The sequence below is a fragment of the Branchiostoma belcheri genome, unplaced genomic scaffold, assembly GCF_001625305.1.
Source record: "Branchiostoma belcheri isolate BF01 breed outbred unplaced genomic scaffold, Haploidv18h27 scaffold47, whole genome shotgun sequence".
In the NCBI taxonomy this organism is placed as follows: Eukaryota; Metazoa; Chordata; class Leptocardii; order Amphioxiformes; family Branchiostomatidae; genus Branchiostoma; species Branchiostoma belcheri.
The window spans coordinates 991,677-1,007,806 of NW_017804098.1; the positions used below are offsets into that span (position 1 = coordinate 991,677).

The 16,130-nt window shown below is 40.0% G+C and overlaps 1 protein-coding gene across 1 annotated transcript; it reads left to right on the plus strand.

Moving 5' to 3' along the window:
* Window positions 1-9,901: 9,901 nt before the first annotated feature.
* Window positions 9,902-16,022, plus strand: LOC109479172 (probable hydrolase PNKD). Its single transcript, XM_019781059.1, has 9 exons — window positions 9,902-10,404; window positions 10,767-10,882; window positions 11,145-11,257; window positions 12,242-12,300; window positions 12,488-12,580; window positions 12,802-12,965; window positions 13,370-13,456; window positions 14,043-14,158; window positions 14,759-16,022. The coding sequence occupies exons 1-9, from the start codon at window positions 10,289-10,291 to the stop codon at window positions 14,936-14,938; spliced, it is 1,044 nt and encodes a 347-aa protein (XP_019636618.1). The 5' UTR covers window positions 9,902-10,288; the 3' UTR covers window positions 14,939-16,022.
* Window positions 16,023-16,130: the final 108 nt, after the last annotated feature.

The window sequence follows — 16,130 nt, forward strand, 5'->3', positions numbered from 1 at the left end:
CTCTTGGAGTTATAGTACAGTACTTGGATGGCTTTAACTATAACCTCAGGTATGCCATAGTGACGAAGGACGGAGAACATGACCCTTCTGTTGATGCAATCAAATGCCTTTTTAAAGTCGATAAATGTAACAGTGAGTGGGAGCTGGTAGGACAGGAAACCCTCCATGATCCTACGAAGAGTATGAATCTGTTGGGCACAACTTCTACTTGGGCGAAAGCCGGCCTGGTTCTTCCGTAGTATAGGGTCAACATGTTCTCTGATTCTCATTAAGAGTATCTTGTTGTACACCTTTGCTGCTACGGACATTAGGCTGATGCCTCTGTAGTTGGTCATCAGGGTCAGATCCCCTTTCTTTGGTAAGGGTATGATGACATTCGTGATCCACTGCTCTGGTGGAGTTAGTGTGGTGAAAACCTCTGTGCAGAATGTGTGAATGGATTTGGCCATTTCATATCCACCACCCTGAAGGGCTTCTGCAGTTATTGCACAATCCAGGCCTGGTGCTTTATTGTTCTTCAGGTCCTGGATGGCCTTTACTGTCTCCTCCAGTGTAGGTGGGTCAGTGCTGATGGGGAGGTCTCGATCAGCAGGTGGGGGGAGAGATTCCGGTGGACCACTGTCGTTGTTTAGCAAATCAGCGAAGTATAGCCTCCATTCATCCAGGAGCTCAGAGTCGCTGGATGGAGCTGATCCACTGCTGGCTATCATGCAGCCAACAATTACAATTCTGCTAACAATGATCTCAGCATGAAATTATCGTCAACAAGAACAGTTAATCCACATGTACATTGATACAGAATCTTACAAAATTAATTTGGTGATCATTTACGTTGCATGTACTGCACATAGGCAGTAATTTACATTACAACATTTCTAACGATCCCATAATCAACTAGAATTCCGAGATCTCATACCTCCATGAAATATGATCTTGATATGTAAATGTAAATTTCTTCTTTAATTGTGCAAATGACCTCTGCATTAACATGATATATGCATCGTGATGTATGTTAACTTTTGATTAACTTACAGATGTCCCAAGTATGACATTCTCATCATTCACCATTATGAAATCATAGAATTTTCGCATTAATTATGCAAATTAGGTCATCATTTGCATAATTAGTATCTGTTAAAGTTCCGCCTGCCGTAGGTTACATACATTACATGTATGTAAGTAGTATAATGTAAAACACTGTAATTATAGAATTTCCTCATTAATTATGCAAATAAAGTCCTCATTTGCATAATTTGCATTTAATTATGTACATCCCTCTCTCAGCTACCTACACACCAAAAATAATGAAAATATGTTGTTCCTGTCTGGACTTATTGGCTTTTAAACATTTCGCCAGAAAGTGCCCTGCAGTTCCAGAACAAGCCGCTAGGGGGCCCAAACTCATATGACTTCTTCCCAAGCTCGAGAGCTACCTTCCATCAAAATTTCATGACCCTAGCATGTCCAGATCGCGAGATATCAAAACTGGAAGTTGCGCTGCAGTACCAAGGGAAGCCACTAGGGGGACCAAAATCTCATCATTTTCAGTTTTTGTCACACCCTACCAACACACCAAGTATGAAACCAATCCATCCAGGCCTTCTTGAGTTATCTTGTTGACCAACAGACAGACGGACAGATAAACGCAACTGAAAATATAACCTCCATGACACATTTCATGGAGGTAATTAGCTAATATAATGCATTCAACTGATGACTTAGCACATTATGAAAAGAACAAGTCTTTTCTTTGGTGGACAGACAACAACCAAAAGCATCCTGTCACAGGCTTTTTGAACTGAATAGGGGGAGCATCTAGCAAATCAGGAAATGACATTCTGACATTCTTTATTGCAGTAGCTTATGTAACTGGCAACCAAAAAATACTGTTGACAAATACAGGAGGATTTGGTATTCTTGGAAGAAATACCATCTACATGTACATAAAAGGAAATTATTAGCCACTCATATACATGTACATGTATTATTTCTATTGTGCTCAGCACCTTACATGGCCAACTCTGTTCTGCAGCGCTCATTTCTCACAGCCAACTGTTTCAAACAAAAACAGCCTACAGAGCAACTTTGTCAACTCCAAGTAAGATCCAATACCACCAAATTTAGCGTGGGGATTTCCTTATCACACCTTCCAGTCCATGACATGTAACAGGTCGGATTTCACTTCAAGGTCAAAGCTAGTCCAGACAGACTGAATACTTAAAGTCCCAAGGCGACAACACTTATTCTTTAATCTGTATCATTAAGGAACTCAGGGTATGTTTCTTCAGCATCAGGAAACCTTAACCCAAGACTATCCTAGATAAAAGAAAATGAATTCTAAGATCAAACAAATAACTTAATCAAACAAATCCCAAATGCTTTCTTCTGTCAGCAAATTAAACAGGCTCTGAAGACATCAGGGAGGTGCATGTTGGGTAAACAGACTGGGTGTCACTTGACACAATTCAACAACAAGCAGTAGTTTGGCAAAGTCTTCTTGTATTTCAAACTGGTCAAGAAGAAGTTTATATCATTAGACTCCAAGTTACTTTCCTGTTTGGATGGTAGACAAAACATTTTTGGTTGTAGTACTTGTTGTACACACATCCCATCAGTTGTAATTTTTTTCAAGAATACTTGAAAATTTTCAGGAAAATATTATGATTTGTCACAAGGACCAGACAATGTCACCTCCAGGATAGTCTATTTGCAGTTTTATTTTTGCTTGATTCTTAACAGTTTTTGTCAGCCATAATTCCAATAGTTTAATCCCCCAGCACCACAATAATTCAAGGATGTTTGTCTCACACAGCTAGATGTTGATTACTCTCAGGATGCCAGGCAGGAACACAAAATATTTAGTCTCCCTTTATTTATATGCATGACCCACAGGCTGTTGGTAGACACTATGCACCAGTGTCCAGTCAGTATAAATCCAAAAGTGGTTGGTTACAGGAAATATGTAGAGCAAATGGACAAATATCGATTTAAACAACATTTTCACATCCAAGATTTTAGCATAATAAAATGTTTTCAGCCCAAATACAGTGTTATACAGAAAAGTGGATATCATATGATAGACCAGGGGAAAATGCCATGTTATGTTATGTGGATGTGAATTGCTATCCAGAGAAGTAGGATATTCATTGGTGAGAAACACCAGCTATGCCAGTCTGTCAAATTGGTCATTTTGCTGCAGTCTTGTTCTAAATTCCAGAGCCTGCCAGGATAGCACCATACTACCAGTAATGAAGAATACTGTTTCCCTGCTAGAAATGTAGGAAATTTTGGGGCCCTAGTTTATCTGTACTAGGTGCCTAAATATAGCTACACAAAAGTGACTTGTTTCTCAAGTTACTAAGGGTTATTTTACTTGTAGCAAAAAATAGCAAATACACATGTACAGCAAAACAAGTGTTCCAATAATATCTACTCAATGACACTAGTTCCCAGGATCCCATACACGTAATTTTAAGGTGGCTTTGCCCATGATAAACGAACTATAATATATTCTAGATCACGTCAGGTGGCGGTCTACCGAAGGTGAACATCTGTCTGAAGGAGATAGGAGACCAGGCCTTATGGTTTCAGATAAACAGCTGGTAACCTGTGTGGCAGGAGCATCACTGTGTAACTTGGATTGCTATAGCTACAACAGGATTAACATTCTCCCCACTGTGGGCTCAGCCATTACCAAAATATGCATTGGTTACAGCAACGCCAGTTCAGAAACGTATAAGGAATGTGACATTTTTCTCTGTACAGTTATCTGTCAACACCTGGATTTTTAAAGAATCGTATTATACAACTCTCTGGGCAAAAATATGAACATATACAAATTTGTCACTCTCACATCATTTACAAATTAATTCTAAGAAAGTGATTTGGAACTTTTTGCTTTTGCAAGTGTGAATGTGATAAAATTATAAGTAATCTGTTCGAAGATTTGTTGTCCTGTATTTCAGACGGCAGTAGAGAGACCTCTTCATATGCATTGTACTTCAAACAATTTGCACCATGCACTACCAAATGCTTCAAAGCACTGGAACTAGTGGAAGCAACTTTTTAGGAAGTGAAGAGAGCCTGTGTTGAGGCATGAGGAACAAATTTGTCCCCAGGGAAATGTTGCCAGGCTACCTGGGTTGTCTAACCCAGCAGGCTTCTAACAGCTGATCTATGATGACCTAAATAGGACTGACAACAAATCTTCAATCAGATCCTCTCTTCAAGCTTTATAACATCCTGGTATTTTAGCAGGATCTCTTTGAAAACCACTCATCAAGCAATTGCAAAGGAGTAGTGAATATATTCAATTGATCTTGCATACTCATTTCTTATTACAGTAATTTAGAACCTATCTTAATGCGATAACAGCAAGGTAAGGAATACTGTCCAAACTGTAGTACTACTATGAGTGATTAAGTTGGTATAGGGTTATTGTATGCAGCATTTCAAATGTTCCAGTTGAGGGTCAGCCAAGAGAAACAGCTAAAGACCTACAGAACAGAGGGAGGTTAATGCTATTTCTTCTGCTCAGACTGCATATGTTGCTGTAGGGAAGGGTATGTATTTGCTGGCAGGTGAAACTCCATGAAGTCAAATCTTATAATTACAGAAGAATCAGTAATGGGCCTTAGAATATAGATGGCAAGCAACAATGATCTTATACCTCTATTCTTTAAAAGGTACTAGAAACCTGATACATGTTAGATCTTTTTCCCCTACACCTGTGACATGCACACTTACACCTCTATAGCTAGCATTAACACTTGAGGACATGAGGTATGAAACATGAGACATAAATATGCTATGAGCTATAGAAGGTCCAGAAAGCTTGAGGAATATGATAAACAAATGGTGGAGAGGTATATATGACAAACTTCATATTACTGCACAAATTACTATAATACTAGCCAGGTACACAAATGATTTAGTAAGCTAACCAGAAAAAGAGTTTCCATAATTTTCATGAAAATAAAGACTTTTTAAGACAGTGTATGCTACAGCTGCATGACTGCTGAGAGCTGTAAGCTGCCAATATATAGCAGCAGTATCCAAAAGATGTGACTAGGGCCAGTATAGGGGTAACACTGTAACAGCATTTATGGATTTTTTTCCTAGAGGGTATAAACTGTATACATTCCAATTCAAAGCTGTTCCTTTGCTTCTAATGGATATAAAAATACCAAGTCCAGTCCAATTACGTAGACTGTCTCCAGCTGCTGAGATTGTTAGAGATTGAAGCCTCCGCACTGATGTTGCCAGTTCTACACTGCCAGGGATGAGGCATGAGACAGCTGTCACATAGCAGGATATGTAGCTTGTGTAGCTTGACCTTCTGTTCTATAGCTTGTACTTTGGGGTCCCATTAATACAAAAGGAATATCACCCAGCTTCATTGATCAAGCACGAGGCCTTAGGTTAGCCGCAGGTATTGTTGCACCTGACAGAATCCATGCCAACATAACACAACAAAAGACTATCATTTTCAGGTGAGGTGACACAAAATACTGAGAAATTTATACATACAAGGCTGGCTTATAATGAAGGCACAAAACATATTGGAAACATATGTCACACATGAATAGCTTACAGCACTATTATCCTTATCTGAAACACCAACAGGATGCAATGTTTAGACATTTAGCTATGGCCACATTCGTGTATTATTCCTGCCATTGATTTGCACTATAAACAGCTAATCTTAAGCTCTCCAAAACCAAGTTTAAGATTAAATAAACCCTCTTGATGTGATATGCAGTCAAGGGGGCTAGAAATAGGTTGAGCTAGGCTTAATGCAATAGTTGTTAATGGCAGAGGCATTTTGAAGGTCACAGTATCTGTCCTCTGACTACAATCTCGATATATCCTCAAAACCAACTGCCCACATCCCAACTGATACTGTGGCCCTCAGTTTTATGTCAAACCATGGCCCAATCTTATAAATATAATGTTATCGAATAATCCATGTAATAAACAAATTGTGATTCTAAATACAGCATAAGAGTAATATTACAATACTAGTATATGGACCCTTAAACCAATCTCAGTTGGAAGAATATAGATAATCCATATCTCTGTGTTTACCTATGGAAATTTCCTCAAGTGATTTTGGAATATCCAGTGATTTCTCTATTACACATATAAATGGTCAAGGCCACACAGATGGAAAGGGCAAATTTCAAAAGTATGAAATAACCAACTCGTCTTGTGTTACAGTCATGTCCTTATTATTCCACTTTTAGCAACTCCCTTAGCCCTGAACTTACAGCTTCTATAGAACTGTCTGGATCACTGTCACATGAAATAGAACTGAAGAATCACTTTTCTATCCTAGACCTGTAAGTTGTTTGACCAGAACAAATCCAAATTTCACAGGCTGACCCACTAAAAATATCAGCAGACAAAACATTATCTTGACCACTCTATGAATGTCAATAACATCAAAATCTGATATAGCACCACAGGAAGATTTTGCAGCAAACTATGTACAATATGCCCTGAGGTTGAGTTTCCCCTCTCTAAAGAAACAAAGCAAAACAGATCATGGCTGAGTGAATCAATTTGCCACAGTAGATACTGTTGACAAAGTCGGAGTCTATAGGAGCTGAGCGATGAATGGTAGTCTAGATTGTGCTGAAGGCACACCAAACAATAGGTGAGCAAACCAAACAAAAGGTGAACAACACAAATATGGAGTTCACATAGCAGCAATGGCCCTTGTCAAGTTGGTTGTACATTAGTCTGTTGCTTACAAGAAACAGCAAACTTAGTTTACTGTTACGTACTGAGAAAACAGTCCTTGCACTATTGCCTTTGGAGTAACACATAAACATTGCAGTTATGTGTATCCAAGCTGATGAAACATAATGAACGTAATATACATCTAAATCAATTGGTTATAAGCTGAACACAGTGACGTGTGTAGCCTGGCCACAAATCTGACATTAGAGGAATTCAATTGTTTCCACACAACAGAATTTCAGTAGAAAGGGTATGGACTGTGACTACATTTACTGGGACTGAGACCATGCTAAATACATGTATATTCAACTGATGACAACTAGAAACTGGATAAAATTCTAGGGAAACCATCAGTTGCCTTCCTGTCATTCCTGTCAACTTTTTCAGGTTATCCAGTATTGTGAGTACATGTTTACCTAAGAGCTTTCTTTCTTTCTGATCGACCTTGGTCGATGCTGATGCACTCAACCAAAAAGAGCCTCCTTTGGAATGTTTAAGACAGTATTTACAGCATATCATTACTGTTTTTGATTTTCTTTCACTGTAGTACAGGACCGGTGACGTGATGCAGATTTAACAGTTATTATCATAGGAAGGATTATGACTTCTGTCAACATCCCGATTATGACCACTGTGTCCTGGGAATATGGTGTTCCCTTCAAAATCCCAGGTCTACAGACTTCTGTCTACACTGTGGGGATTCCAACTTAGATACACTGTACCAATGCTTGACATTTGGTGGAATTTGTAACTGTAAGGCTCCAAATTTTACTACAAGTAACATGACACAAAGCAATTCAACATTAAACATTTTGATCCCATCTGTGATTGTACAACAAGACATCTTCATCAACTTGTCCTTGTTACAGAGCTACCTAATTACTAACTCCACTGACAAACAGGGTTCTCTATTTAACTGCAGGAAAAGTCAAACCAGCATGCAGGGAAGCTGTTTACACTCCTCTTTTTGTTTGCTGTTTCACTGAGGGATGAACAAACATGACCTGGAAAGGAGGCTTGAGCCTTGTAAGGCCCATATGCTGCTTCCTGTCCTTTTAAAGATCATACATGATAATAGCAACAAAGAAAAGAGATATCTACATTATACATCTACGGTATTTGCTTAGAGTAAAGCTGATATGACAGCACACTGTATTGGTCAGTGTCCAGGAACTACAAAATTCACAAACAAACATTAATTCCAGCAATGGTCTCACACAGACGGGACAAAAGGACAGATCACATTATGGACACTTCAAGCATGAGTCATGACATGGTTGTTCAGCATCCAGTCTGTACTGTGACAAAAACTCTTCGCATATTCTACTTCTGACTAACAGCATACAACAAGGCAGGTTCAACATGTATGGTTATCTGATAATTTAATTGCATGCGGCAATGATATAGTCAAGAAATGTAGTACCTACCTATCTTTACTATACCAGCCTTTCTATACTATACTGCCATTACTGGACTGTTTGACTTCACTTGCAAAAAATGGCCGCCTACCCTAATATCAGACCTGGGTGGTTTGGTGCCACAACTTGGTAAACTTACACACTGTGTTTGACTTGTGGTAAAAAATATCACTGGATCAGTAAATTTTCTAGGTAGGTAGTAACCATGCCCTGACTAACCTGTCTATCTGTTTAAATACCAACAACAGACAACACACGATGTAAGACCTGCCAACTACTGGAAATTTGTTCATAAAGCTAATTTTAAGTACTAGTAATCCCAATATCTGGCTATGCAGTATACTTACCCAGCAGGGTAGGCGATGACTCCGGTGACAGGACTGCTGGCCAGACCACAGTTATTGGTGAGTGTCAGCCCCAGCACTCTCTCCAGAGTAACCTGGCATCAACAGAACAATCATATACAGCTTAAAACTAACTCACCATGTGTAAACATGCACTTTATGAGGTAAATCAGGTAGACAGAAACGCCTGGGAGTACTGACAATACATACTTGGATACCTTAGATATCCTCCCTTGTCATTAAGCACTATTAACAGAGATTTGCTCAGGTGAGGATACCCTTGCTGAGCTGACCTGGCCGAAGTGATCTACTATCTTCATGTGTACAAGACATACCCTCCCCCCTCCATTATAATCATTTTCCTTGGGCAAATATTCACACTTACTGCTTGGAATACAACCGTAAAGGACTATAGGTGTATATTCCCAAACTCACCCTGTCAGAGAGAGGTGTGGGTTTGCTCCTCCTCTTCATGGAGGGAGACCGTGTGAGTTTATTCCGTCTCTCCATTCCTGTTCACGTCTGTAGCATCGGACGGATGTGCACCAACACTGGCCCAAACACAGGCTTCCCCGGACCGGCTCGACAGGAGAAGTCAGCCGCACAGGTCTCTGCGAGTTTACAAGGAATATTTACAGTCGAGCAGAGGCTGTGTCATTCCTGCCGCCGTGTTGGTGGGTAGTTGTTGGTGCGTTTTGTGCCTGTTGCGGGGACACGATGTTGCTCAGTCCATGGCTCAGCTGCTTGTGAAGTTGAGCAGCACAATCACCAGCGGCAAATTTGAACTGTGGACCGTTGTGAACCGTCCTGCTGTCAACCCGGCTTTGATTGGTGGCTGTCCCGTGGCGCTGGGATGTCTTCCGCGAAAATGTTCTGCTGGAATTTATATACGACACTAATAACGGCTCAATGGAAGTTTGTTGTAATATTTCTAACGACAGAATGTTGCAAACTGATCCATCCAGGTATCTTTGTCCCTCCGCAGGTCCAGCTCAAGTTGCCACTTGTACATCTGTAGCCAATCACAGACCGCCTCTCGGAATGACGTTCATCCTGCTAACACGACCGCAAAGGGCATGCGCGAACTAAGGGATGTCGGGTATTCCTTAGTGGCGGGAAGTTCAAAAAGAAGTTTACCTCCCAAACTTATTATATTTTCCGGAAAACCCTGCTCCTGTTTATAGAATTGGTTCCTTATAGTGTAATTAAAGAGATTATACTGTAATCTTCCTAAAACGGCCTTCCACTAGTGCCTAGGTTACAAAATAACAAATGCACTTATAAAAATTTACCATGCTGCACAACGAACACTATGTTAACGTTAAACCGGATCTAAACCGCACTACAGCTTACCAGTAGTATGAATATTTTCCCACAAAGTTCCGATTTTCAGCTGCTAAATTTTCCTCTTTCAAGACATCGCAACCGCACATTTAGAGTAGTTTCACAATATCGTATCCACGACACCTGAAGTTATTAGTTGGCACAATCACAGTGCAGTGGGGACATCTAGCGATTATGCATAGCAATGCAACTTATAACAAGACATCCTTCCGATGACCCTATAAACGCAGTGTTGATCCTATTTTATTGTTCTGTTAAATTACCCAAGTGTTAACTTGGCAATGGTTAACTAGTTGGATTATCTAGTGACCTTAGCACATGAACTTGTGAACATAGCGTTGTTAAATCAAACCAAATCGGATAGGAGTCTCTAATAACTACTCTAACGTGATAGATACTGACAGTGTCTCCCTAGCTTTCTGCACCAGAAGGGAGAAGATGTTCTTCTATGCTGTAGCTGGCGTGACCTTGGGGTTGGGACTGTATTGTGTTATCAGCATGGGACGTGCCAAGTCACCAAGGAGGTCCAGACCAAGTCTAGTCTTCACTGTTATGTAAGTGTTATTGTTTTCACGTGGGTTGTCATGGGTTGTGGGGAGGGCAGAGGGCAAGAGTAGCCGTGGACGACTCTGTAACCCTTTTTGCATGATATGCCGGTACATATGACCCGGCATTATCATGGCAAAAGGGGTTACAGAGTCGTCCACGGCTAAGGGCAAGAGTAGAGTAAACTCGAAGAGTGAAGGGACACATCAGAATAATACTGGTGACTGTTAATGACACAGTATAAACCCTTGGTAATGATTCCTACTGAAAGAAAGCAATTCCAAACCTAGAAGGCAATGAGCGCCTTTCAAATAATAACTTGTGGCCTTACTGTGATGGTTATGATATCAATCAATGTCTCTGCACACAGGTACTGGCTGTACACAAAAACACCTGTAGGGTACTGGTACCACCACCATCTTCTTACTAAGGCAAGGGAGAAACATCCAGATGGCCACTCAGTTACATCAGCAGTAATCTTTAGAGGTTTGTGTAAGCAATGGGCTTTTACCTAATTTTTTATCAGACTCTAACATGATAAGCAGCTATAACATCAATTGTGGCACTCAAAATTGTTTGCTTTACGGTTTCATATAACTTTACGAATACTTGTCTCAATGCATTCATGTTGACATTGTTATATATGTACACATGACAAGTAAGTTCGACCACCTGTTGATTCTAATCATAGTTGCATTCCCTCCACCTGGAATACATGCATAAAATAAATAGTCCATTGATTTTCCAGACTTAAAGGTCCAGCCTGTGGCCATTGTCTCAGATAACTACAGCTATGTTGTGATGAACACCAAGACAAGAACTGCAGTTGTTGTGGACCCTTCTGATCCAGAAGCAGTCCAGGTATGGTCCTAGATATGACCCAGGGTAGATAGGAATGGAACCAGCTAGGTTTGGCGATCTTTATTTAGCCGTGTTTATGTAAAGTCACCCAAACCGCGATTCGGGTAACTCACATTCCTTACATCTGGTGCACGTGCCATACATTCCTTTCAAACGGTGCCCGATCACGATTCTCTGAAACTGCATTCATTGTTGTTCGATGAAAACACGCAAGGTAGCGTGTTATAAATGTCAGAGTTCAACGACCTGCTTGCTGGTGCCCCCCTCCCAGCGTACCTCGGCCAAATGCTGACGTGATCCCGCCAGAGGCGGTGAAGCTCGTCCTAGAACGGACACATTATTTGACCATTACTTCTCTTTAAGTTGCTGCCACGTAAAATTTGGTATTGCATATAAATAAAGATATATCACCCCGTAATCCATGACCAGGCGAAGTCACATTGAAATCACATTGCGTTCAGACGCAAATCGCGATGCGGGAAAACCGATTCGAAACCACCTCTAGAAGTGGCTTGGGACCGAGGCACTTTCAATGTGATTTAGAGCATTCAGATGGAGCCACTTGAAACCGGCTTCGGGGTAAACCACATGTAAAGCGCCTTCACTGACTTCACATAAACACGGCCTTAGTTAGTTATTTCAATTCATTGTGATTCATATTCAGCAATGTACATCCAATTCTACATAAAGTGGGATTTTTCAGAATTTGTAGGGAAGATGTTGAATACACATGTAGTGTGATGTGAATTCACTGTTAAGTCGAGGACACCCCACACCCCCCGCAGACCTTCTTGAAGTAGTAATATTCTGGGAGTTGCCTGCATCATTTATCAAACAACAGAAAGTGTCATGTTTACTTCAGGGCCTATTGTGCAGCACAGCTCAAACTTACAAGATACTGTACTTAATACTACTTAGATTTTATATTTCTGTCAGATGTTGTTTATGTTAGAAAATGACATATGAATATCTGTTCTTTTCTAGGCCTGTTTGAAGCAAGAAGGTGTACAGCTTGCAGCTGTGTTAACAACTCACAAACACTGGTAACAGTTTAATAATGTTATGCTTTTACCGATCTGTGTTAACAACTCACAAACACTGGTAACAGTTTAATAATGCTATGCTATTACCGATCAAGGCAAGTAACAATATTCTGACATGCAGTGTTTGGTCAGAACAATACAAATGTAAAGCTCTACCACAGTGTGTTTGTTATCTGTACTCTCCCAGGGACCACAGTGGAGGGAACCACACTTTAAAGAGGATGTTTCCAGGTCTGTCCATATATGGTAGTGCTACCGATGGAGTCCCAGCTCTTACTAAGTATGTATTACCAAAACAAAAAATCATAATAGATATTATCTTAATATTATATTATGACAAGAAAAACTTATGAAAAGAGTGGCCATCAAAGATAGAGATAATAGGACCATTGTCATTGGTTAAGTGCAGTATGGACATTTGCACCTTGCTTCTTTGTTGCATACATTGTGTCTTACTGTGTTATTCTGTATGTAGTAATTGTGTATATAATGGATATCCAGTCCAGTACAGGATGGGGATGTAGTACAGGTAGGAGGGTTAGAGTTCCATGTCCTGTCCACTCCTGGACACACAGTCGGCCATGTGGTGTACCGGCTGGACGGAGCACCGTTCCAGGCTCCTGACTCAATCTTCACCGGAGATCTCCTCTTTATTGGGGGCTGTGGTGAGTCTGATATACAGGCATTGATGTAGATATCAACATCTAAGTACTCTTTCATTATATTCTATTCCTTTGCAGTTGATTTACCTGTTGCTTTACTGTGAAAGATGTTGCTATATATTGTCACCAGATTTCACACAGAGGTAACATTGAAACATGTTGGATAACACCATTTTAGGACATTGGAAATCATTGTGGTTATCTATCTATTTATTTATTCATTACAATTTTCCATGTAAGAGTTACATGGAAGGCATGGTGGAACTGACTAAGTATTGGATTCCTGTTCTGAACTGAGAAAATTGCACTCAAGGAGTCGTTGTTTTTTGTTTTCAGTCACTATCATAGTGGAAAGAAAAGTTGTGGAAAAACATACGTGTTGAAACCATGTTGACTTCCATTGCCAGGTCGAACATTTGAGGGTGATGCAGCCACCATGCTGAAGTCTCTGGAGAAGGTCAGCAGCCAGCCAGACAACACAATCATCTGGCCAGGTGAACTCCTCTGGGCTCTGTCTGGGCTTCATTTGAAGAGAACATAGGATATTAGACCTCCCTACTCTTCCCCACACCCCACTCGTAGACCTCCCTACTCTTCCCCACACCCCACTCGTAGACCTCCTTACTCTTCCCCATACCCCACTCGTAGACCTCCCTACTCTTCCCCACACCCCACTCGTAGAGAGGAATGATTCCTTTCACCATAATTTCCTATCTGTATGTCTTTCTGAACACTTGTTTATAGTACCGCACCATCTGCAGTTTCCATTTTGCAGAGACATTATCAATATTGCAGAAGAAAAATTAAGCAACCTGCAATTTTGCAGACTGGAAAAATCAGGCTAGGGGTTCAATGGTGTTGAAGAGCTTTTATGCTAACTACTGACTCTATGATATACAACTAATTTTGCATGTATTTTTCAAATTGCATGTAAAATGTTTGCCAACAGATCTGGACTTTTAGGTGTGTATTTGCAGAAAGTATTTCCAAATTGCAGGTCAAAATTATGACATTCTGCAATATAGCAGAACACTGTCCACTGCTCACCAAGCAACCACATAATTGCTGATATCATTCTAGGGCATGAGTACACACTGGAGAACCTGCTGTATGGAGAGACAATAGATGGAGACAATGAGAACATCCGGGAGAAGCTGAGGTGGACAAAAGAAAGAAGAAAAGCAAAGATGGCCACGGTGAGTTGGCTTAGCTTAAAGGGGCAACTTGGTTTTATGTGCTGGTACATGTGTACATTCCATTGTTGCTTCCAGAAAGGAATATCTTCCTGAAGCTAAATGGATTGTAATGATACATGTACATGTATTTGGTACGTGGGAGTAGATCTTGGAAACATGAGGCTCAAGGTTGATTTTGGGCTCCCTGACAACTTTCTTTGATATTGCAGGGGTGCAATTCCTGTTTCTGTATCATTTGTTCTGGATGGTCTTGATTTTTTTGGTAGAAGATGTCAGGAAAAAAGTATTTGTGCCCCCTAGCAACTTGTTTTGTTACTGCAGGGGCTTTTTTGTTACAAAGTTTCAAAGAGGATAACTGAAGAATGAAACAACAGATTTTCATGATTTTGTCAGAGGTCTACACAACAAAATGCAAAGTATGCAGACTGATTCTGTGTAATGTAGGAGGAAATTGTATCATACATGTACATGTACAAGTATGTTTCATGTATTTTTGTCTGCTTGTGTCATGTCAAACTTCAATAAATCATAAATCAAACTTGCAAAAAAAACACTAAATATTGTGGTATGAGACACTCATTACCATATCCCAACAAACAGTGCCCATCAACAGTGGGAGATGAGAAACAACACAATGTGTTCCTGAGGACCAGGGACCTGGCAGTGGCTGAAGCGGTCGGCATGGAAACCAGAGGATTGACAGGTGTGACAGAAGAGTTCCAGGCCAGTGTCCTTGCAGCCCTCAGGGAGAGGAAGGACAAGTTCAAGATCTCAACATAAAGATGCTGAGGAGTTAAATGTTCTGACTAATGATGCTTCTGTAGGCACACGGTACATGTTGCTGTATGTATGTATAGCATGACTGCATTTCTTGGTTACATTTTTGCTCCCTTAGACAAATGCAGAGAAATACTACCATACTACAGATTGCAATGCTGAAAGTGTCAAAATTATATTTTGTTATCACAGAGTTACTGTGATAATTAAGAACTCATGCAATATGAACATCACAGGCTTATTAATTTCCACCTAATAGCCATTTATTGTGAAAGCACTCATAAACGTGTACAGCAAGTTATGTGTTAAGGTATCTAGTCTATGTTCACCAAATGATTGAATACTGATCATCTGATCCCCCTCAAATACATGTATATACTTCATTATTGTATGATTATTTCTATGTATCTGGAGTTTTTGATATGAAAAATGTATACTAGTATTTGGGACAACTGCACAGCTTCTGCATCATGGAATAATGGCTTCCTTAACTTGACTTAATCTTATACTAAGTACCTTACACCTTAGACCCTCCCACAACATAAGACCTACTTAAAAACTTCATGAATGTATGTACCCAGTTTGCTATGGCTCTATAAAATGTTATATAATGTTATGTATATATATATACACTCACTAATTTACTTCCATATCAAATTTTATGAAGAGTTGATGACTACAACAACTATGAGTACATACGATGGTCAAGGTTATTGTGACAGACAAGTATATAAAATAAAATCTTTATCTTAATAAGACAGAAACAGCTAACAAATTTCCCACAGTGTTTAACGTTATTTTTCAAAAGTCAGAAAGCGTGGTTCCTGAAAACACCGTGAAATTGCACGTGCAGGCCGCATGCAAAGCATACTACCAATTATTTTTGTTACATAATGTGTGTTTTTGATCACTTAAATGTACAAAGTTGTCACATTCGACATCAGGTGTTCAGATATTGTAAGCAGCATCAGAATACAATTATACCAAAAATGAAAGTGGACTGATGCCATAAGTGTTGTGTCTATGATCATGTGTGTGTGCACAAACTGAAAGGTACTTAGACTGCCTCAGGCTCTGTGACACTATGTAACCAGTCCTGCCACCATTGTAACCATCCAAGATGTTAAATTTACTTACACCTTTGATACTAGCACAATTACTGTTAACTGAACAACTTGTGGTTTCCAACTGGTCA

Excerpts from the sequence above, each read along its gene's own strand:
- LOC109479172 (XM_019781059.1), top strand. The coding sequence starts at position 10,289 with ATGTTCTTCTATGCTGTAGCTGGCGTGACCTTGGGGTTGGGACTGTAT. Across the intron at positions 11,258-12,241 it reads CTGATCCAGAAGCAGTCCAG|GCCTGTTTGAAGCAAGAAGG; the intron begins GTATGGTCCTAG and ends GTTCTTTTCTAG. Across the intron at positions 14,159-14,758 it reads GAAAAGCAAAGATGGCCACG|TGCCCATCAACAGTGGGAGA; the intron begins GTGAGTTGGCTT and ends CCCAACAAACAG.